The sequence below is a fragment of the Strongylocentrotus purpuratus genome, unplaced genomic scaffold (genome assembly GCF_000002235.5).
Source record: "Strongylocentrotus purpuratus isolate Spur 01 unplaced genomic scaffold, Spur_5.0 spur5_scaffold_17, whole genome shotgun sequence".
NCBI lineage: Eukaryota > Metazoa > Echinodermata > Echinoidea > Camarodonta > Strongylocentrotidae > Strongylocentrotus > Strongylocentrotus purpuratus.
This window is the reverse complement of record NW_022145602.1, coordinates 11,327,097-11,352,507: the sequence shown is the minus strand read 5'-3', so window position 1 is coordinate 11,352,507 and position 25,411 is coordinate 11,327,097. Positions and strand designations below refer to the sequence as shown.

Below are 25,411 nucleotides of genomic sequence, written 5' to 3'. Positions count from 1 at the left end.
AATTCATTCAAAAGCTGATTGATTTTCCTTTTTCATAGAAGATCTTCACCGGTAATGCCGACCGCAACACCATCGTGACCAACACTCTGCCTGTATCCCAGATTTGCCGCTATGTCCGCTTGATGCCTGTCAGCTGGTACGGCCACATCAGTCTTCGTATGGAGATCTACGGTGAAGGTCCTTTCACAGGTCAGTTTTAAAACTAGTGATAGTCCAACATTTTTTGCTCCATATTCAATTTCTCTTGCGACAATTACTCTGGGTCCCTTTTTCACTAATCATAGAGGCATAGTGCTACGGTTATAATTAGGTGATACGTACGTAGTTATACGTATCACCTATTGATTTCGTCAAGATTTGTCTTTATTAGGTGATACGTACGTGGTATTACGATTAAATATCACCTTTTGATTTTGTGAAGATTTTTCTTTATTATAATTTATTCTTCCTCGAATTTGTTCGCAGGATATCTCAAGAATTGATAAAGCTATTGTCATGCAGCTTGCCATGATGACAGATCCTAGTCTAACTTAGAACTGTGTTACAAAAAATCATTTTGACGTAATCTAGGTGCCATTTTGTGAAAATCAACTCATGATCATATCTTCATAACAGAAATTAATTTCTCATTCATATTCATCATGTTGAAGGTCAATATCCGTCCGGTCAATTGCAGGTCATTAAACGTGCGCGTACGGGTAAATCCGCGCGTTTACGCGCGCGCAGATTTTAAAATTGCTCCAAATCGTCTCAAGTTCAATTTGCATACGTTTGCGGCCTTTTGGGCATTTTTTTTTAAGTCGCGCACAAGTGCCTGCGTGCGCGTTTTCGTTCGTCATGGCCGTACGCAACATAGAATCGCCATTCTTTTTTCTTTCATGATTTTGTCCATACTTTTCCGAACAATTTGATACCATGTCTATTTCTTCATGACTATTCATAAGGGGATGAGCGTCCGTTCAAGATAAATGTCCGTACGCGCGAGCTCTTGTATTACATAGTATATATGGGCAAAAATATTCCTATACAAAGCCTATTGTAGCTCTTTGGTATGCTTGGGGATCGCAATTTGTATTTCATATTTGAATGGAATATGAGTCGGAGATATGATGTCATGTCTCATTTGGCCATGAAGAACATCGTGACACAATCATAATAGCATTGGAACTCAAAATACGAATGTGCATATTATGACGTCACCATATTTATAGAAAATTGAGTGTATATCTGTAAATATTCATAATTTTTCTCCCAATTCTCGATTTGTTGTAGCTGAGACAATTTTCTACATGGAATATGGTATTTATTTGTCATATAAACAATGGCGTCATGGTCAACTATTTCGATTGAAGGTGGCATGTCAATTTTCCCAATGTTGCGTGTGTTCTCTAGGGGAGGTGACTTTTTCTGAAATCTTCATTCTACATTCCAGTCTTGTTTGAGCAATATCTCGATAGTTTGCCTGTTTTTCTGTAAGCTTCGGATATTTTCTAGCTAAGACCATTCTCTACACAAAATGTGCAATTTATTTTTTAATCAGATGTTGGGATCATGGTGATATTTTAATTACACATTGTGATTTAATAATCTCAATTTCCGTTTACGTGTAATGTGTGAGTGGATTTGTTTTTGTTGGTATAGTGGTCAAAGCACTTGCTTCCCATTCAGTCGACCCAGATTCGATTCCCGATGGGTTAATATATATATATTTTTTAAAATTAAAATCGTGAAAACGCGTTCTTCATTATGTGTATTAGAATATGTATTACCTAATTTGTCAAGTGACAAATTCAAGTACAGTAATGATTTGTTATAGGGTATGATAAAGACTGGTGTGATTTATCCTGATAATAGCTATTTAACTTTTGGAGCTGAGGTGTCTCATGCCATTTCTGCGTCCAGTTTCATGCCAATTTCTGCGTCGATTTTCACATTTATTTCACGCCCAAATGAATAAATTTGCTTTAGTGACATTTTTCTTGTCTGACAGGGGCACATTACGTTTTATGAAAGGGTGAGATTTTTCTAAATATATTTTCTTTAAAGGCCACGTTTTTGAAAAAAAAACACTTATACTTAAAGGGATATTTTGTTCATTTAATTCATTTGAATTAAGTGGTAATAGTTTTACAAATAAAGTAATTCATTCTTGAACTGTAATTTGTATTTATAATGCCATTTTGACTTTATTTTCCTGTTCACCGCCAATTGAAGATAAATATGTCAAAAGGGACATTATATTCTCATCCCTTTTTATCCCTTTTACTGTCTTTGGAACTCAATTTGCACAGATATCAACGATTGTTCTCCCGATCCATGTGAAAATGGAGGAATTTGCAGTAATGGAGTGAACACCTTTACTTGTGCCTGCGATCTTGGCTATACAGGGCCTACGTGCGGAACAGGTAAGTCATAGAGTTAAAGTAGATTACATACCAACATGTTTTTATATAAAGCAATTGCTCCTTCGTTTATCAAGACATTATAGATAAAGGGCAAACATGGAAATAGAAAGAAAGAAACATACAATCATTGGTGGGGAAAACCTTGGAGGTTTTTCTTGACTGACAGTCTCATGCCAAGATTGTAACTACACTTTTATGTCCACCCGATAGGATCATTCGATCCTATTTGCCTATTTGACCACCTCTTCCTACATTTTGCTATACATTGTCACGCATTAACTTACAGCCATCTTGAATGGACCTGGCCCTCTGGGACTTGAGAGTTATTTCATCCCAGATTCAAGTCTGACAGCTTCCAGTGAGTATAATGCTGACCATGGTGCAAAGAGAGGTCGTCTTAACCTGGCTCGAGTCGGGAATCTGCGTGGAGCCTGGTCTGCACGACCAACAGATGCCAAACCGTGGATCCAGGTAAGCAAATAATTTCTTTAAGACAATTCGGACACGAAACATTAGGCTTATTTCTATGGCATGGGTTCATATCTCACTGCTGACACCGTATCAGTAACGAAAGGGTCAACAGTCAAATCTTAGACCACAGTTTGATTTGTATCCATACACTGCCACAAAGGCTGTAATAAAAGTCACCCGTCGTTTCTATGCACGGCATGAATTTATATTCCACCGCTACTACCATGTCAGTAACGAAAGAGTTACCAGTTATTTCTATGGCACTATTCACTTACACTGTTAAAATTGTTTTTATTGGCCACTTTTTGAGGTGGCATATGAGTTCGTAGATTTTGTCTCCACTCTATAGGTAGGGCTACTATAAGATTGCCATAGTTACATAATTATTCATATCCTAGTCAATAATTGCTTTCATTTTTAAGGGCATTAATATAATTGTTCGATATCACTCAGAAATGAGATCGACAACTAAAGCTTCAAGATGGAGAAATTCTAATTAAACTATTGCCCTTGGAGAGGCAGAGCTGCATGAAAGCAAGGTAATGTCATTGAAAGGAGCAGAGAAAGAAACCGTTCTTAGCTGGATCAATAGGGAACTCAGTTCACACCGTACCAGATTGCCACTTGAAATTGTATATTTTATTGTATTCAAATCTGCAAAGATATAAATCAAAGGACTCATAAATATATGTATGTGTTATGTTATCAATAAAATGAATACACTCTCTAAAACATGTATAAGAGTTTTCCTTTCCTTTTCTCAAATGGGTTACAACTGAATTCAAGTAAACTCTCTATTTCATACAAATACAATTTACTTCTGTTTGTATCCAAATATTCTATCAGATCATGTCAATATCTCATAACCGATTAATCTTCAAAAACTAAATCTAGTTTAAATGACCATACGAAAAATACATGCATAACCAACACAGAAATGACAAATAGTGATTTCTTTCTTTTCTATCACCAAATCCTCAAACTATAAACTTTACTTGCCCTCCTTGGTTCTTACAAGTAATAATTGTTTACATTACAATTCACCATATATTTAATATTTCGTTAAGGATCGAAATAAGCGATCATATTTTAAGTGTAACACAGTCTAAATTGCTCCTAATACATGAACTGGTCTACTCTAAATGTTTTATAACCAAAATAGATAATTAATAATATCACTGAAACTTTCCCTTTTAAATTACGAGCCACGTCTACATTTCGTAAAACGCCACCTACGTTCAAACCAAATACCTTTACACGTATGCAATAAACTCAAACTTAAATTCAATTCAATTCAATTCAATTCAGTTTTATTTCATTCAGTTTAAAAAGACAACATTTCATATAAGAACCAGCTATATATTATAAAATACACATTACGAACATATTTGACATTTGGACATAAAATAAACTGAATAGGTTGCAACCTGAAAGGAAAAAAAATAATCCTTATATAAAGGTTGACCCTTTTTTATAATAAACAAGTATGAAATATATCCGTTACTAAACATTATACTATACTCAAATCAAGACAACAAACATACATACAACAAACAAATAAAATATGTCTTGAACTTAAATGATTATTGCAGTTTATCTAAAAGAAATTTCTTATACCTACGTTTAAAATCATTTACACTAACATAATTATGAATATAATGGGGAAGAGTGTTCCATAAAAAGGGTCCTTGGAAAATAATTATTTTTTGGTTTATTACTGTACGAGTCAATGGCAAGTGAAATTGTTTAGCATTTCTAGTAGTATAACTATGAACATTACAGTTTAAAATAAACAATTTGGAAATAGAATCAGGGATAAGATTGTGGTGACATAAATACATAAAAACACCTACTTGTAATATATATACATCCCTATATTGCAACATGTTTAATAAGTAAAATATTGGATTGGTATGGGCAAGGAAAGAAGAATGGTTCATAATTCTTATTGCACGTTTTTTGTAATTTAAACAGTCTATCTTGATAAATTAATGCAGCATTGCCCCATACAATAATAGCATAATGTATAAAGTAAGGGTACACAGTTGCATAGTATATCATTTTGAGTATAATTTACGGGAGTGATTTCAATCTGTACATGACACCAATACTTTTACATAATTTGTTGCAGATGACACCAATATGATTAGACCAGGAGAACTTATCATCGATAATAACACCCAAAAACTTTGCTGAAGAAACTCTCTGAATGTTTGCATTACCTAGTTTGATTGTTATTGAGTCTTTATTAAGTTTCTTTTTGGTAAAAATCATAAAATTGGTTTTCTTTTCATTAATGGAAAGTTTATTAGCGTAGTTTATTCCTGCACAAGTACCAAATACAAATGTATATTTCAATACCAGCTTATTCTTTTCCTTGAGCTCTGAAAATTATACATTTCTCATACTTCTTTCACACATAAATGAAATTACTGATTGTTCAATGTCAACTATTACAAAAACTCACTTCTTAGGCGACAATCTGGCATCACAAGTAAATAAATTTGTTTCTCGACAACTGCTGACGTCTTGCTCTGTATTCTGTAAAGTAGCGTAATAAGGTATCTTTAAAACCCCAAAACTTAAAGCGATTATTAAACTAACTTCTTTTGACTCCAAATCTACGGTATCTTCAAATGACCATCAATAAAAAGAAAACATTAAATAGAAATACAAAATAAGGTTTGTTCATCAAACCACTTAGTATTTGTATTTAAATCATATAGATTTGACACATTTTGGAACATGCTCATTGGTTAAAATTTTTGTCATGGAGATAGATGATTAAGAGGATGAACATCAAGAAAGCTTCCTCCGATTCTTTCTTTCTACAAGGTGGATCTTGCAGACATTTACCGTATCACTTCAGTTGCGACTCAAGGGCGACAAGATGAAAACCAGTGGGTAACAAGCTACAGGCTTGCTTGTAGTACTGATGGCACGACCTTTTACACCGTGCAGGGCATCTCTGCATACCCTCGAGCTGTCAGGGTAAGTTTGTTCTCCGATTATTCGTTTTTTAATATTACATTGACTTTATTCTTGAAGAACTTTGAAGGCATTTGAAATCTTTTTGATAACAATTAAAATATGTTCATGTTACGATACTTTCTTTTAAAGAAAAAGGCAATCATTACCTCAGGAACACATTTACATCTTAGGTGAATTATTTAATATTCTGCTTACACAAAGTGTAAGAGCAAAAAAAAAAAATATTAAGTAGGATTGAAGAACTGTCTATATTTGTAAATATATCAGAGCAAGAAAAGCACTTCAAGCAAAAAATCTTCAATCCATATCATATTTTTTCCAATTCTATTACTAGGTCTCGAAAAATAGAAATTGATGTCACAGAATATAACTTCAAATCGAAACGAATGGCCAGACACTGAACATGAAAAAATATGTATTATTCAACATGTTTATCGATTCGATTCTCTTTAGTTCGATTGCAATTGACCGCACAATCATTTGAGTCATAATTCATTCAAAAGTTGATTGATTTTCCTTTTTCATAGAAGATCTTCACCGGTAATGCCGACCGCAACACCATCGTGACCAACACTCTGCCTGTATCCCAGATTTGCCGCTATGTCCGCTTGATGCCTGTCAGCTGGTACGGCCACATCAGTCTTCGTATGGAGATCTACGGTGAAGGTCCTTTCACAGGTCAGTTTTAAAACTAGTGATAGTCCAACATTTTTTGCTCCATATTCAATTTCTCTTGCGACAATTACTCTGGGTCCCTTTTTCACTAATCATAGAGGCATAGTGCTACGGTTATAATTAGGTGATACGTACGTAGTTATACGTATCACCTATTGATTTCGTCAAGATTTGTCTTTATTAGGTGAGACGTACGTGGTATTACGATTAAATATCACCTTTTGATTTTGTGAAGATTTTTCTTTATTATTATTCATTCTTCCTCGAATTTGTTCGCAGGATATCTCAAGAATGGATAAAGCCATTGTCATAAAACATGATAATAGATCATAGTCTAACTTAGAACTGTGTGACTCAAATACTTTTTGACGTCATCCAGGCGCCATATTGTAAAAATCAACTCATGATCGTATCTTCATAACAGAAAGTGATTTGTAATTTATTTTTATCATGATTAAGGTCAATACCCCTCCAGTCAATTACAGGTCATTAAACGCGTACGTCCGCGCGCGCAAAATTTAAGATTGCTCCAAATCGTCTCAAATTCATTTTACACTCGTTACAGGCTATTCTGAGCATTTAAACAAATTAAAAATCGCGCGAACGCAAATTGCCATTCTTCTTCATGATATTTTCCATACTTTTCCGAACAATTTGATACCATGTTTATATCTTTATGACAAACTGACGGGGGCAAATCGCCCACCGCCCCCATGTTTTTTGAGCGCTGCTTGCCTCCCATTCCAGCGACCCAGATTCGATTCCTGATGCGTTAAAACATTTTTTTATGTTTTATATTAAAATCGTGAAAACGCGTTCTTCATTATGTACATTAGAATACGTATTACCTAATCTGTCAAGCGACACATTCAAGTATAGTAATGACTTATTATAGGCAAGGGCGGCAATCCGGTGTGTGGGGGGGGGGGGGGGAGGACAGGAGGATATCTCCCCCCCCCCCACAATTTTTTCCTAGGGGGGACATCATATCAAATGTTCCCCATCAAGTTTTGTATACATTGCCAAGGATCTCAATTCCAACCAGTGACATTTTTCTTGTCTGACAGGGGCACATTACGTTTTATGAAACGGTGAGATATTTTCTAAATATATTTTCTTTAAAGGCCACGTTTTTGAAAAAAGATGCTAATATTAAAAGAGATATTTTGTTTGTTTATTTACTTCATTTGAATTATGTAGTAATAGTTTTACAAATAAAGGAATTTATTATTGAACTTTAATTTGTATTTATAATGCCATTTTGACTTCATTTTCCTGTTCACCGCCAATTGAAGATAAATATGTCAAAAGGGACATTATTTTCTCATCCCTTTTATCCCTTTTAATGTCTTTGGAACTCAATTTGCACAGATATCAACGATTGTTCTCCCGATCCTTGTGAGAATGGAGGAACTTGCAGTAATGGAGTGAACACCTTTACTTGTGCCTGCCATCTTGGCTATACTGGGCCTACGTGCGGAACAGGTAAGTCATAGAGTTAAAGTAGATTACATACCAACATGTTTTATATAAAGCAATTGCTCCTTCGTTTATCAAGACATTATAGATAAAGGGCAAACATGGAAATAGAAAGAAAGAAACATACAGTCATTGGTGAGGAAAACCTTGGAGGTTTTTCTTGACTGACAGTCTCATGCCCAGATTGTAACTACACTTTTATGTCCACCCGATAGGATCATTCGATCCTATTTGCCTATTTGACCACCTCTTCCTACATTTTGCTATACATTGTCACGCATTAACTTACAGCCATCTTGAATGGACCTGGCCCTCTGGGGCTTGAGAGTTATTTCATCCCAGATTCAAGTCTGACAGCTTCTAGTGAGTATAGTGCTGACCAGGGTGCAAAGAGAGGTCGTCTTAACCTGGGCCGAGACGGGAACCTGAAGGGAGCCTGGTCTGCACTAATATATGATCGCAAACAGTGGATCCAGGTAAAAAATTATTTCTTAAGGACAATTCGGACCCGAAACATTAGGCAACCCTTATTTCTATGCATGGCATGAATTTATATTCCACCGCTACTACCATGTCAGTAACGAAAGAGTCACCAGTCATTTCTATGGCACTATTTACTTCCACTATTAAAATTGTTTTTAATGGCCACTTTTTGAGGTGGCATATGAGTTTGTAGATTTTCTCTCCACTATGTAGGTAAAGCTACTATAAGATTGCCATAGTTACATAATTATTCACATCCAAGTCAATAATTACTATCATTTTTAAGGGCATTCATCTAATTGTTCGATATTACTCAGAAATGAGATCGACGATTAAAACATCTATGTGTAGAACTTCTTTTTTAAATATTTCCCTTGGAGGGGCAGAGCGGCATGAAATCAAGGTAATGTCATTGATAGGTGCAGAGAAAGAAACCGTTCTTAGTATTTGTATTTAAATCATATAGATTTGACACATTTTGGAACATGCTCATTGGTTACAAGTTTTGTCATGGAGATAGAAATAAATAGATGATTAAGAGGATGAACATCAAGAAAGCTTCCTCCGATTCTTTTCTTTCTACAAGGTGGATCTTTTGGACCTTTACCGTGTCACTTCAGTTGCGACTCAAGGGCGACAAGAATCAAACCAGTGGGTAACAGGCTACAAGCTTGCTTGTAGTATTGATGGCACGAACTTTTACACCGTGCAGGACATCTATAGAAACCCTGTAAATGACAGGGTAAGTTTGATCTCTGATTATTCATTTTTTAAATATTACATTGACTCTATTCTTGTTGGAATTTGAAGGCATTTAATATCTTTTTGATTACAATATTTTTATGTTACGATACTTTCTTTTAAAGAAAAGGGCAATCTTTACCTCAGGAACACATATATAGTTTAGGTGAAGTATACACTATTCTGCTTAGTTACACAAAGTATAAGAGGACAAAACTATTAGGTAGGATTGTCAGAGCAAGTAATGCACTTCAAGCAAAAAATCTTCAATCCATATCATGTGTCTTTCTATTTTATTACTAGGTCTCGAAAACTAGAAATTGATGTCATCAGAATAAAACTTCAAATGGAAACGAATGGACAGGCACTGCACATGCAAAAAATGTATTGTTCAGCATGCTTATCAATTCGATTCTCTTTAGTTCAATTGCAATTGACCGCAGAATCATTTGAGTCATAATTCATTTAAAAGTGGATTGACTTTCCTTTTTCATTGAAGATCTTCATCGGCAATGACGACCGCAACACCATCGTGACCAACACTCTGCATGTACCCCAGATTTGCCGCTATGTCCGCTTGATGCCCTTCACCGCTGTCGGCCACATAAGTCTTCGTATGGAAATCTACGGTGAAGGCCCTATCACAGGTCAGTTTTAAAACTAGTGATACTCTAACATGTTTTGCTCCATATTCAATTTCTCCTGCGACAATTACCCTGGGCCTCTTTTCACCAACAATAGAGGCATAGTGCAACGGTTGTCATTAGGTGATACGTACGTAGTTATACATATCAACTACAGATTTCGTCAAGATTTGTCTTTATTAGGTGATACTTCCTCGAATTTGTTCGCAGGATATCCAGGATATCTCAAGAATGGATAAAGCCATTGTCATAAAACATGATGATAGATCATAGTCTAACTTAGAACTGTGTGACTTTTTATTGATCCAAATCATTTTGACGTCATCCAAGCGCCATTTTGTAAAAATCAACTCATGATTATATCTTCATAACGGAAAGTAATTTCTCATTTATTTTTATCATAATTAAGGTCCATTACAGGTCAATAAACGCGCGCGTACGTATACGTCCGCTATCCGCTTGCGCAACATTTAAAATTGCTCCAAATCGTCTCAAATTCATTTTACATATGTTACAGGCCATTTTGAGCATTTAAAAAAAAAGTAATGCGCTAACGCAAATTGCTATTCTTCTTTCTTCATGATATTTTCGATACTTTTACTAACATTTTGATACGAAATTTATATCTTTATGACTATTCATAACGGAATAAGCGTCCATTCAAGATAAATGTCCGTGCACGCGAGCTCTTGTAATACATAGCATATATGTGCAAAAACATACAAGTCCATTATAGCACTTTGGGGACCGCAATTTATTTTTCATATTTGAATAGAATATGAGTCGGAGACATGATTTCATGTGTCATTTGGCCATTAAGTACATCGTGACCTCATCATAAATGTGTCGAACTCAAAATACGAATTTGCATATTATGACGTCACCATAATAATGGAAAATTTGGTAGAGTGGTCAAAGCACTTGCCTCCCATTCCAGCGACCCAGAGTCGATTCCGATGGGTTAAAACATTTGTTGTTTTAAGTTAAATTCGTGAAAATGCGTTCTTCATTATGTACATTAGAATACGTATTATCTAATTTGTAAAGTGAAAAATTCAAGTACAGTAATGATTTGTTATAGGGTATGATAAAGACTGGTATGATTCATCATGATTATAGCGATTCAACTTTTGGTGCTGAGGTGTCCTGTAGATCAGACTATCCCATGCCATTTCCGCGTACATTTTCAAATTCATTTTTACGCCCAAATGAAAGAAGTTTGTTTTAGTGACATTTTCTTAACTGGCATGGACACACTACGTTTTGTGGGCAATGAGATTTTTTCATAAATATTTTTTCTTTCTAAGGCCACGTTTAAAAAAAAAAAAAGATGCTTACATTCAAAAAGATATTTAGTTCATTTTCTTCATGTGAATTATGTATTAATAGATTTTCAAATTAAGAAATTTATCTATGAATTGTCATTATTTGTATTTAGAATGCAAGTCTTGACTTCGTTTTACCTGTTCACCGCCAAATGAAGATAAATATGTAAAAAGAGACATTATTTTCTCATCCCTTTTATCCCATTTATTGTCTTTGGAACTCAATGCACAGATATCAACGATTGTTCTCCCGATCCTTGTGAGAATGGAGGAATTTGCAGTGATGGAGTGAACACCTTTACTTGTGCCTGCTATCCTGGCTATACTGGGCCTACGTGTGGAACAGGTAATATATAGAGTCAAAGCAGATTACATACCTACACTTTATATATCAAACAATTGCTCCTTGTTCATCAAAACATCATAGATAAAGAGCAAACAATGAAATAGAAAGAAAGAAACATGCAGTCATAGGTAAGGGAAAAATGGGTCGTTTTTCTTGATTGACAGTCAACAGGAGTGAAAGTACAGCCAACAGATCCGAGGGTGTTTCAACTTTTGGTGCAGTAATAAAATAAACTAAACTCTTCTTGATTTCGAGCAGACGCATGAAAAATGGGAATGCATAGTACTTTCAAGAGAAAATTTGAAATTGTGATTACCACAACGATCTCTGATAATAATGATTGTGTGTAAGGTATGTAGTACTGGTATGATTCATCTTTAATATAGCGATTCAACTTTTGGTGCTGTGGTGTCTTGAAGATCTCTATCTCATGCCATTTCCGCATCCATTTCCACATTCATTTCCCGCCAATATGAAAGCAATTTGTTTTATTGACATTTTCTAGTCTAGCAGGGGCACGCTACGTTTTGTGAGACGATGAGATTTTGAGTTTGAGTCGAAAATACGATTTCATGTTCCATTTGGCCATTAACTCTTATCATGCCACAGGGCTAATCCCCATTATGCCAAGCCCCAAATCACGGAGTGCCAAGTTTACATTGAGATAATCTGATTAACGCGTCAAGATATTGTAGGTCAAATTGCGCTGCCATCGGGAAAAAAGATAGAAGGGGGAGGGAAAAAAGAGAGGGAAAGGGAAAGAAAATAAAAAAAGAAAAGGAAAAGAAAGGAAAGAAAACAGAAGAAAGAAAGAGAAAAAGGAAAAAGAGGGAGGAGAGGAAAGAAAGGAAAAGAAAGAGAAGAAAGAACAGGAAAAAAAAGAAAAAAGAGAAAAGGGAAACAAAAGAAACGGGGGATGAAAGAGAGGAGAGAGAGGGGAGGTTGTTGAGTGGAGTCGTCTCGCGGAGGGAGCAGCAAAGACATGGGTAAAAATGTTGCTATGTCGGGTCAGCTGTGTCGGTATTCTTGATCGATCCTCGTGTACTCTATCAATGCAGAAATTTGAAGTCGGTGAGATGTATATTGTCGGTCGGCCAACAAGTTTTTCTTCCTACGAACTGACTTTTTATCCGCTGTGACGACTTCGAGAGTGACTACAACTACAATACTTGTATTTTCTCGAAGTTTCACTTTCCTATAATATCAGCTAAAGATATCAGAGGTTTAACATTTTCGGGAAAACTAAATTCAAAGAAGGATTAAGAGTCAACAACGGTACGACAAATCGTCTTCCTTTCTCTATAATTTGAACAAACGCCAAAACTTCCGCGCTTCGCGCGGGAGGGGGAGAACTGAATTCAGATAAGAATAAGAGTCGAGGACATTACACCGAATCCTCTTCTTTTTCTCATAATATAATGAAATGTCAAAGCTTCCGCGCTTCGCGCGGGAGAGGCCGAACTAAATTCAGATAAGGATTAAGAGTCGAGCACGGTTCAACAAATCGTTTGCTTTCTCTCATAATTTAAGGAAACGTCAAAAATTCGGCGCTTCGCGCGGGAGGGGGAGAATTGAATTCAGATAAGGATTAACAGTCGAGAACAGTACACCGAATCGTCTTTTTTCTATAATAATTAAATCAAACGTCTAATCTTCAGCGCTTCACGCTAAAGTGGGGGGGGGGGGGGACTGAATTCAGACAATTAGGGCTTATTAAGAGTCGAAAACGGTACAACGAATCGTCTGCTTTCTCTCATAATGTAATGAAACGTCAAAACTTCTGCGCTTTGTGCGAAAGATAAGGATTAAGACTCGAGAACAGTACAGCGAATCGTCTGCTTTTTCTCTTAATTTATTGACACATCACTTCTGCGCTTTGCGCGGGAGGGGGAGAAACTGAATTTAGACAAGGATTAACAGTCGAAAACGGTACAGCAAATCGTCTTCTTTTTATAATAATTTAATGAAACGTCAAAGCTATCGCGCTTCGCGCGGAAGAAGGGGGGATTCATTCAGACAAGGATTAACAGTCAAGAACGGAACAATAACAAATCTTTTTTTTCTATTAATTTAAGGACACGTCTAAGCGTCCGCGCTTCGCGCGGGAGGCCTATCACCCACACCCCCTAATGAGCGCGCTTCGCGCGCTCTTTAAGTAATTCGCTTGCTCACCATACTGTAGCCTTTTGACAAGGCCTCGTGACTCTGGCTAAGCGGCTGAGATGAGTCTAGATACCCAGGGTGAACGCGCGACCGCCACGAGAGCCTTTTGCAATCTGGATATTACTGCTCCGCATGAATTATTCATAGCATTGGATTTATTGACCAATTAGAACGGCCATCCCCTAGCCCCCAGTTGGCTTAGTTCGTGATTCGTTCATTATCAAAACATGTAAGAACGTCAGTGTGTGTGTAAACTATGAACGTCAGTTCATAGTTAGTAGGTCCATGTTTGTACTATACGTACAGTTTACTCCATGTGTGTGCGGGTGTGTGTGTGTGTGTGTGTGATGGATACTTTATGCTGACGTAATGCGAGGTTACGTTCGGTGATTGGACGCTATTTCTTCTTCTTCTGGGTTACTCCTCAACGTTCTATTATTTCGGTAGAGTATTCCAGTCGGAAACAAAGGTTAACATAAGAAATCGAAACCACATTACCAAAGGCTAACTGGCTGTGATTCTCGCTCTGTTGTTCACTCGGGCTTTCGCGATTAGTCTTTTTTTAGTCGCTCGGCGTCTATCAGACAGGTGGCCTTGTTCAAAGGCTAACCATACTGCCGCCCCTCCCTAAAATAAGATCCTATATAGCTCCGCGCCTGCATTAAAACATATAGCTATGATGATGCTGACTAAGTTGACGAACTAATTCGTATATTTATATCGTTGAGGAAAATGACCATTTGCGCATACGCAAGTACTATAGATAGTCCATAGCCAGGAAAAACAATTTAGCCTTCGGTCCCTGGTTTATAGGGTTAAATTTGTAGATATTGGGACAATTTTGTCGGTAATTGGTGGCTAGTTTTGTCGTTAATCGTTGGCGTCTACACCCCCCCCCCCCCACTGAAAAAGGTCTAGCGACGCCCCTGAAAGCACTATAACGGTAGCGTGCATGCAGCCTCATGGCAGGCTATGAGTTAAGTACATCGTGACGTCATCATAATGGTCTTGGAACTAAAAAAACGAATTTGCATATTATGACGTCAGCAAATTTATGAAAAATTGAATGTATCTTTATAAATATTGATTGCTTTTCTCCCAATTTTTGATATGTAGTTTTTGAGCCGATTTTCTACACAAAAGGTGCCATTGATTTTTCATTTCAACATTGGCATCATGGTCCATTCTGTCGAGTAAAAAGGCATGCCAATTTTGCTCGAATTCTCTATGGGAGGTGAATTTTTCTGGAATCTTCATTCTACATTCCAGTCTTGTTCGAGCAATATCTCGATTCTTTTATGCCAGCTTCAATTTGAGAATCAAATTTTCCGTTTACGTGTTATGTCTATGTGGATTTTGGGGGTATATTTGTCATGGCATTTGCCTCCCATCCCGGCGATCATCTTTCATAGATCCAAAATGATCAATGCTACACAGTTGAAACTTCATTAATTGATAGACCATAATAGGAGGAATATATCATAACGGAAGTTGAATTCGTTAAAATGCATTCTTCATTGTGTAACACATTTGAATACGTATCACCTAATTTGTCGAGTGACGAATTCAAGTCTAGTTGAGTCTTAGGTTAGGTTCAGAGATAGGGTAAGGTATAGTCCTCGTTTAAGGGTTGAATTTAAGACTTCGGTTATCATATTATATATGGCATTTGGTGTGGAGGGTTGTTATACCTAAGAATTCGATTTGTAGAACAGGTAAGATATAGAGTCAAAGCAGATTCCATACCTACACTTTTTTATAAAGTAATTGCTCCTTGTACTTGGTGAGGAAAACCTTGAAGATTTGTATTGACTGACGGTCTCAAGCCCGGATTGTAATACACACTTGTCTATTGTATGTCCATCTTATTGGATCATTCGATTCTTTTTGCCTATTTGACCACCACTTCCTACATTTTGACATACATTGTCACGCATTAACTTACAGCCATCTTGAATGGACCTGGCCCTCTGGGACTTGAGAGTTATTTCATCCCAGATTCAAGTCTGACAGCTTCTAGTGAGATTAGTGCTGACATGGGTGCAAATAGAGGTCGTCTTAACCTGGGCCGAGACGGGAACCTGACGGGAGCCTGGATTGCACGAATTATAGATGATCGCAACCCGTGGATCCAGGTAACAAAATAATTCTTAAGGACAATTCGGACACGAAACATTAGGCAACCCTTATTTCTATGCATGGCATGAATTTATATTCCACCGCTACTACCATGTCAGTAACGAAAGAGTCACCAGTCATTTCTATGGCACTATTTACTTCCACTATTAAAATTGTTTTTATTGGCAACTTTTTGAGGTGGCATATGAGTTTGTAGATTTTCTCTCCACTATGTAGGTAAAGCTACCATTAGATTGCCATAGTTACATAATTATTCACATCCAAGTCAATAATTACTTTCATTTTTAAGGGCATTCATCTAATTGTTCGATATTACTCAGAAATGAGATCGACAATTAAAACATCAATGTGTAGAACTTCTTTTTTAAATATTGCCCTTGGAGGGGCAGAGCAGCATGAAAGCGAGGTAATGTCATTGATAGGTGCAGAGAAAGAAACCATTCTTAGTATTTGTATTTAAATCATATAGATTTGACTCATTTTGGAACAGGCTCATTGGTTACAAGTTTTGTCATGGAGATAGAAATAAATAGATGATTAAGAGGATGAACATCAAGAAAGCTTCCTCCGATTCTTTTCTTTCTACAAGGTGGATCTTTTGGACCTTCACCGTGTCACTTCAGTTGCGACTCAAGGGCGACAAGAATCAGACCAGTGGGTAACAAGCTACAAGCTTGCTTGTAGTACTGATGGCAAGACCTTTTACACCGTACAGGACATCTCTACAAACCCTGCAAATGACAGGGTAAGTTTGATCTCTGATTATTCATTTTTTAAATATTACATCGACTTTATTCTTGTAGGAATTTGAAGGCATTTAATATCTTTTTGATTAAAATATTTTTATGTTCCGATACTTTCATTTAAAGAAAAGGGCAATCGTTACCTCAGGAACACATATACAGTTTAGCTGAAGTATATACTATTCTGCTTAGGTACACAAAGTATAAGAGGACAAAAATATTAGGTAGGATTGTCAGAGCAAGTAATGCACTTCAAGCAAAAAATCTTCAATCCATATCATGTGTCTTCCTATATTATTACTAGGTCTCGAAAACTAGAAATTGATGTCATCAGAATAAAACTTCAAATGGAAACGAATGGACAGGCACTGCACATGCAAAAATATGTATTGTTCAGCATGCTTATCAATTCGATTCTCTTCAGTTCGATTGCAATTGACCGCAGAATCATTTGAGTCATAATTCATTAAAAAAAAAATTGAATTTCCTTTTTCATTGAAGATCTTCATCGGCAATGACGACCGCAACACCATCGTGACCAACACTCTGCTTGTACCCCAGATTTGCCGCTATGTCCGCTTGATGCCCTTAACCGCTTACGGCCACGTATGTCTTCGTATGGAAATCTACGGTGAAGGCCTTATCACAGGTCAGTTTTAAAACTAGTGATACTCCAACATGTTTTGCTCCATATTCAATTTCTCCTGCGACAATTACTCTGGGCCTCTTTTCACCAACAACAGAGGCATAGTGCTACGGTTGTTATTAGTTGATACGTACGTAGTTATACGTATCAACTACAGATTTCTTCAACATTTGTTTTTATTAGGTGATACTTCCTCGAATTTGTTCGCAGGATATCCAGGATATCTCAAGAATGGATAAAGCCATTGTCATAAAACATGATGATAGATCATAGTCTAACTTAGAACTGTGTGACTTTTCATTGATCCAAATTATTTTGACGTCATCCAAGCGCCATTTTTAAAAAATCAACTCATGATTATATCTTCATAACGGAAAGTAATTTCTCATTTATTTTTATCATAATTAAGGTCCATTACAGGTCAATAAACGCGCGCGTACGCATACGTCCGCTATCCGCTTGCGCAAAATTTAAAATTGCTCCAAATCGTCTCAAATTCATTTTACATATGTTACAGGCCATTTTGAGCATTTAAAAAAAAATAATTGGCTAACGCAAATTGCTATTCTTCTTTCTTCATGATATTTTCGATACTTTTACGAACATTTTGATACGAAGTTTATATCTTTATGACTATTCATAACGGAATAAGCGTCCATTCAAGATAAATGTCCGTGCACGCGAGCTCTTGTAATACATAGCATATATGTGCAAAAACATACAAGTCCATTATAGCTCTTTGGGGACCGCAATTAATTTTTCATATTTGAATAGAAATGATTTCAAGTGTCATTTGGCCTTTAAGTACATCGTGACCTCATCATAAATGTGTCAAACTCAAAATACGAATTTGCATATTATGACGTCACCATAATTATGGACAATTTGGTAGAGTGGTCAAAGCACTTGCCTCCCATTCCAGCGACCCAGATTCGATTCCGATGGGTTAAAACATTTGTTGTTTGAAATTAAATTCGTGAAAATGCGTTCTTCATTATGTACATTATAATACGTATTATCTAATTTGTAAAGTGAAAAATTCAAGTACAGTAATGATTTGTTATAGGGTATGATAAAGACAGGTATGATCCATCCTGATTATAGCGATTCAACTTTGGGTGCTGAGGTGTCTCATGCCATTTCTGCGTCCAATTTCATGCCATTTCTGCGTCCATTTTCACATTCATTTCACGCCCAAATAAAAGAAATTCGTTTTAGTTTCATTTTCTTGTCTGGCAGGGGCATATTACGTTTTGTGAGATGATGAGGTTTTTCTTGATTGGCAGTCAACAGGAGTGAAAATACAGACAAAAGATGCGAGGGTGTTTCAACCTTTGGTGCAGTAATGAAATAAACTACACTCTTCTTGATTTCGAGAAGACATATGAAAATGGTAGTGCATGGTACTTTCAAGAGCGAATTTGATATAGTGATTACCACAACGATATCTGATAATTATGATTTGTTTTAGGATATGATAATACTGGTGTGATTCATCATGATTATAGCGATTAAACTTTTGGTGCTGAGGTGTCCTGTAGATCAGACTATCACATGCCATATCTGCGTCCATTTTCAAATTCATTTCACGCCCAAATGAAAAATTTGTTTAAGTGACATTTGTTTAACTTGAATGGACACACAACGTTTTGTGAGACGATGAAATTTTTTCAAAATATATTTTTATTTCTTAGGCCATGTTTTTGAAAAAAGATTTTAACCTCTAAAGAGATATTTAGTTACTACATTTGATTCATGTATTACTAGATTTTCAAATGAAGGAATTTATCCCTGAATTGTCATTATTTGTATTTAGAATGCAAGTTTTGACTTCATTTTTACCTGTTCACCGCCAAATGAAGATAAATATGTCAAAAGGGGCATTATTTTCTCATCCCTTTTATCCCATTTATTGTCTTTGGAACTCAATTTGCACAGATATCAACGATTGCTCTCTTGATCCTTGTGAGAATGGAGGAATTTGCAGTGATGGAGTGAACACCTTTACTTGTGCCTGTGACCCTGGCTATACTGGGCCTACGTGTGGAACAGGTAATATATAGAGTCAAAGCAGATTACATACCTACACTCTTTATATAAAACAATTGCTCCTTGTTCATCAAAACATTATAGATAAAAAGCAGACAAGGAAATAGAAAGAAAGAAACATGCAGTCATTGGTGATGAAAACTTTGAAGGTTTTTCTTGATGGACAGTCAACAGGAATGAAATAACAGACAAAAGATGCGAAGGTGTTTCACCTTTTGGTGCAGTAATCAAATAAACTACACTCTTCTTGATTTCGAGTAGACACATGAAAAGTGGTAGTGCATGGTACTTTTAAGAGCAAATTTGATATAGTGATTACCACAACGATCTCTGAGAATTATGATTTGTTTTAAGACATGATAATACTGGTGTGATTCATCATGATTATAGCGATTAAACTTTTGGTGCTGAAGTGTCCTGTAGATCAGACTATCCCATGCCATTTCCGCGTCCATTTTTAAATTCATTTCACGCCCAAATGAAAGAAATTTGTTTTAGTGACATTTTCTTAATTGGCATGGACACACTACGTTTTGTGAGACGATAAATTTTTTCAAAATATATTTTTATTTCTAAGGCCATGTCTTTGAAAAAAGATGATAACTTTAAAAGAGATGCTAACTTTAAAAGAGATATTCAGTTCATCTCCTTCATTTGAATTATGTATTAATAGATTTTCTAATGAAGGAATATATCCCTGAACTGTCATTATTTGTATTTAGAATGCAAGTTTTGACTTCTTTTTACCTGTTCAACGCCAAATGAAGATAAATATGTCAAAAGGGGCATTGTTTTCTCATCCCTTTTATCCCATTTATTGTCTTTGGAACGCAATTTGCACAGATATCAACGATTGTTCTCTTGATCCTTGTGAGAATGAAGGAATTTGCAGTGATGGAGTGAACACCTTTACTTGTGCCTGCGATCCCGGCTATACTGGGCATACGTGTGAAACAGGTAAGATATAGAGTCAAAGCAGATTACATACCTACACTCTTTATATAAAACAATTACTCCTTGTTCATCAAAACATTATAGATAAAAAGCAGACAAGGAAATAGAAAGAAAGAAACATGCAGTCATTGGTGATGAAAACTTTGAAGGTTTTTCTTGATGGGCAGTCAACAGGAGTGAAATAACAGACAAAAGATGCGAAGGTGTTTCACCTTTTGGTGCAGTAATCAAATAAACTACACTCTTCCTGATTTCGAGTAGACATATGAAAAGTGGTAGTGTCTTTGAAAAAAGATGATAACTTTAAAAGAGATGCTAACTTTAAAAGAGATATTCAGTTCATCTCCTTCATTTGAATTATGTATTAATAGATTTTCTAATGAAGGAATATATCACTGAACTGTCATTATTTGTATTTAGAATGCAAGTTTTGACTTCTTTTTACCTGTTCAACGCCAAATGAAGATAAATATGTCAAAAGGGGCATTGTTTTCTCATCCCTTTTATCCCATTTATTGTCTTTGGAACGCAATTTGCACAGATATCAACGATTGTTCTCTTGATCCTTGTGAGAATGAAGGAATTTGCAGTGATGGAGTGAACACCTTTACTTGTGCCTGCGATCCCGGCTATACTGGGCATACGTGTGGAACAGGTAAGATATAGAGTCAAAGCAGATTACATACCTACACTCTTTATATAAAACAATTGCTCCTTGTTCATCAAAACATTATAGATAAAAAGAAAAAAAAATAGAAAGAAAGAAACATGCAGTCATTGGTGATGAAAACTTTGAAGGTTTTTCTTGATGGGCAGTCAACAGGAGTGAAATAACAGACAAAAGATGCGAAGGTGTTTCACCTTTTGGTGCAGTAATCAAATAAACTACACTCTTCTTGATTTCGAGTAGACATATGAAAAGTGGTAGTGTCTTTGAAAAAAGATGATAACTTTAAAAGAGATGCTAACTTTAAAAGAGATATTCAGTTCATCTCCTTCATTTGAATTATGTATTAATAGATTTTCTAATGAAGGAATATATCCCTGAACTGTCATTATTTGTATTTAGAATGCTAGTTTTGACTTCTTTTTACCTGTTCAACGCCAAATGAAGATAAATATGTCAAAAGGGGCATTGTTTTCTCATCCCTTTTATCCTATTTATTGTCTTTGGAACGCAATTTGCACAGATATCAACGATTGTTCTCTTGATCCTTGTGAGAATGAAGGAATTTGCAGTGATGGAGTGAACACCTTTACTTGTGCCTGCGATCCCGGCTATACTGGGCATACGTGTGGAACAGGTAAGATATAGAGTCAAAGGAGATTACATACCTACACTCTTTATATAAAACAATTGCTCCTTGTTCATCAAAACATTATAGATAAAAAGCAGACAAGGAAATAGAAAGAAAGAAACATGCAGTCATTGGTGATGAAAACTTTGAAGGTTTTTCTTGATGGGCAGTCAACAGGAGTGAAATAACAGACAAAAGATGCGAAGGTGTTTCACCTTTTGGTGCAGTAATCAAATAAACTACACTCTTCTTGATTTCGAGTAGACATATGAAAAGTGGTAGTGCATGGTACTTTTAAGAGCAAATTTGATATAGTGATTACCACAACGATCTCTGATAATTAATATTTGTTTTAAGATATGATAATACTGGTGTGATTCATCATGATTATAGCGATTAAACTTTTGGTGCTGAAGTGTCCTGTAGATCAGACTATCCCATGCCATTTCCGCGTCCATTTTTAAATTCATTTCACGCCCAAATGAAAGAAATTTGTTTTATTGACATTTTCTTAATTGGCATGGACACACTACGTTTTGTGAGACGATGAGATTTTGAGTTTGAGTCGAAAATACGATTTCATGTTCCATTTGGCCATTAACTCTTATCATGCCACAGGGCTAATCCCAATTATGCCAAGCCCCAAATCACGGAGTGCCAAGTTTACATTGAGATAATCTGATTAACGCGATTAAAATTGCGCTGCCATCGGGAAAAAAAAGAGAAGGGGGAGGGAAAAAAGAGAGGTAAAGGGAAAGAAAATAAAAAAAGAAAAGGAAAAGAAAGGAAAGAAAAGAGAAGAAAGAAAGAGAAAAAAGGAAAAAGAGGGAGGAGAGGAAAGAAAGGAAAAGAAAGAGAAGAAAGAAAAGGAAAAAAGAAGAAAAAAGAGAAAAGGGAAACAAAAGAAACGGGGGATGAAAGAGAGGAGAGAGAGGCACTATGAACATGACGGACAAAGAAAGCGGACAAAATATACAGTTCCTCAGGTAGACAAAGGAACATCCCTTCACTGCTATTATGTAAAAAGGTGAATATGCATGTGACACCTGTTCTAAACATTTTTAACATAATAGCAGTGAAGGGATGTTCCTTTGTCTACCTAAGGAACTGTATATTTTGTCCGCTTTCTTTGTCAGTCATGTTCATAGTGAGGGGGGAGGTTGTTGAGTGGAGTCGTCTCGCCGAGGGAGCAACAAAGACATGGGTAAATATGTTGCTATGTTGGGTCAGCTGTGTCGGTATTCTTGCTCGATCCTCGAGGAACTAGATCAATGCAGAATGTTGAAGTCGGTCAGATGTATATTGTCGGTCGGCCAACACGTTTTTCTCCCTACGAACTGACTTTTTATCCGCTGTGACGACTTCGAGAGTGACGACAACTACAATACTTGTATTTTCTCGAAGTTTCACTTTCCTATAATATCAGCTAAAGATATCAGAGGTTTAAGATTTTCGGGAAAACTAAATTCAAAGAAGGATTAAGAGTCAACAACGGTACGACAAATCGTCTTCCTTTCTCTATAACTTGATGGAACGCCAAAACTTCCGCGCTTCGCGCGGGAGGGGAGAACTGAATTCAGATAAGGAATAAGAGTCGAGGACATTACACCGAATCCTCTTCTTTTTCTCATAATATAATGAAATGCCAAAGCTCCCGCGCTTCGCGCGGGAGAGGGAGAACTAAATTCAGATAAGGATTAAGAGTCGAGCACGGTTCAACAAATCGTTTGCTTTCTCCAATAATTTAAGGAAACGTCAAAAATTCGGCGCTTCGCGCGGGAGGGGGAGAATTTAATTCAAATAAGGATTAACAGTCGAGAACAGTACACCGAATCGTCTTCTTTCTATAATAATTAAATCAAACGTCTAAGCTTCAGCGTTTCAAGCTAAAGTGGGGGGGGGGGGGGACTGAATTCAGACAATTAGGGCTTATAAGAGTCGAAAACAGTACAACGAATCGTCTGCTTTCTCTCATAATTTAATGAAACGTCAAAACTTCTGCGCTTTGCGCGAAAGAGGGAAACTTTATTCAGATAAGGATTAAGACTCGTGAACAGTACAGCGAATCGTCTGCTTTTTCTCTTAATTTAATGACACATCACTTCTGCGCTTCGCGCGGGAGGGGGAGAAACTGAATTTAGACAAGGATTAACAACAAATCAGTACAGCAAATCGTCTTCATTTTATAATAATTTATTGAAACGTCAAAGCTATCGCGCTTCGCGCGGGAGAGGGGGGGGGGGATTCATTCAGACAAGGATTAACAGTCGAGAACGGTACAATAAAAAATCTTCTTTTCCTATTAATTTAAGGAAACGTCTAAGCTTCCGCGCTTCGCGCGGGAGGCCTATCACCCACACCCCCCTAATGAACGCGCTTCGCGCGCTCTTTAAGTGATTCGCTTGCTCACTATACTGCCGCCCCTCCTAAAATAAGATCCTATATAGCTCCGCGCCTGCATTAAAACATATAGCTATGATGTTGACTAAGTTGACGAACTAATTCGTATATTTATATCGTGGCAAGCCTAGATAAACGCGCCCTACAACTACAATACTTGTATTTTCTTGAAGTTTTACTTTCCTATAATATCAGCTAAAGAAATCAGAGGTTTAACATTTTCGGGGAAACTAAATTCAAAGAAGGATTAAGAGTCAACAACGGTACGACAAATCGTCTTCCTTTCTCTATAATTTGATGAAACGCCCAAACTTCCGCGCTTCGCGCGGGAGGAGGAGAACTGAATTCAGATAAGGAATAAGAGTCGACGACATTACACCGAAGCTACTGCTTTTTCTCATAATTTAATGAAATGCCAAAGCCATAGGGAGCACTAAATTCAGATAAGGATTAACAGTCGAGAACAGTACACCGAATCGTCTTCTTTCTATAATAATTAAAACAAACGTCGAAGCTTCAGCGCTTCGCGCTAAAGGGGGGGGGGGGAACTGAATTCAGACAATTAGAGCTTATTGAAGGTACTATGTCTCATTTGCAGGCCAAAAAAATGAAAAAGTTAAATTCAAACTGCATTTGAAAGATATACTAATTTAGAACTTCCCTAAAAAAGGTGGGGCTTGAAAATGTCTTCAAGTGGGAAAATAACGACTATTCGTTGTCAAATCGACTTTAGGGCTATAGAGCCCAAAAGTAATAGTCTTGATTTTCAGACAATTGTACCGAATGGTCATACGTTTTATGCTGCGCAAAGATTCAATAAGTTTAATCTTGGCCATCACAAGAAGTGGGTTATTGATGTAGACAAATGCTCATGTACCCTTTACAACTCTTTTCATGTATGTTATTACCAAAGAAGAAAACAAGCCAGTCAGTCACTCAATAGTGTCCGACAGTAAAGTCTAGCAAGTAAACGGGTTTCCTTGCATAATTTGAATACGAGGACACTGCTAACGTTTAAATTTCACAGATAGGACATACATGACATATTCATAATTCCTGCAAAGTTCTACAGCATTTGAGGTTGGCTGCAAAAGGGACAAAGTACCTTTAAGAGTCGAAAACGGTACAACGAATCGTCTGCTTTCTCTCATAATTTAATGAAACGTCAAAACTTCTGCGCTTTGCGCGGGAGAGGGGAACTTTATTCAGATATGGATTAAGAGTCGAGAACAGTACAGCGAATCGTCTGCTTTTTCTCTTAATTCAATGACACGTCACTTCTGCGCTTTGCGCGGGAGGGGGAGAAACTGAATTCAGACAAGGATTAACAGTCGAGAACAGTACAATAAAAAGTCTTCTTTTCCTATTAATCCTATTAACCGCCCCTTCCTAAAATAAGATCTTATATATCTCCGCGCCTGCATTAAAACATATAGCTATGATATTGACTAAGTTGACG

The 25,411-nt window shown here is 36.6% G+C and overlaps 1 protein-coding gene across 12 annotated transcripts in view; it reads left to right on the top strand.

Moving 5' to 3' along the window:
• Positions 1–25,411, top strand: part of LOC583670 (fibropellin-1) — an 89,199-nt gene that overhangs the window by 10,421 nt on the left and 53,367 nt on the right. For 7 of the 12 annotated variants that reach the window (XM_030988738.1, XM_030988748.1, XM_030988743.1 and 4 more), the window contains exons 8-21: positions 39–189; positions 2,292–2,405; positions 2,692–2,876; positions 5,712–5,867; positions 6,395–6,545; positions 7,914–8,027; positions 8,313–8,497; positions 9,091–9,246; positions 9,745–9,892; positions 11,447–11,560; positions 15,671–15,858; positions 16,452–16,607; positions 17,107–17,254; positions 19,190–19,303. In XM_030988738.1, coding sequence (XP_030844598.1) covers positions 39–189; positions 2,292–2,405; positions 2,692–2,876; positions 5,712–5,867; positions 6,395–6,545; positions 7,914–8,027; positions 8,313–8,497; positions 9,091–9,246; positions 9,745–9,892; positions 11,447–11,560; positions 15,671–15,858; positions 16,452–16,607; positions 17,107–17,254; positions 19,190–19,303 — 2,080 coding nt within the window. The remainder of the gene's footprint in view (positions 1–38; positions 190–2,291; positions 2,406–2,691; positions 2,877–5,711; positions 5,868–6,394; positions 6,546–7,913; positions 8,028–8,312; positions 8,498–9,090; positions 9,247–9,744; positions 9,893–11,446; positions 11,561–15,670; positions 15,859–16,451; positions 16,608–17,106; positions 17,255–19,189; positions 19,304–25,411) is intronic. The other 5 variants (XM_030988740.1, XM_030988741.1, XM_030988745.1 and 2 more) reach the window with 5 other exon arrangements.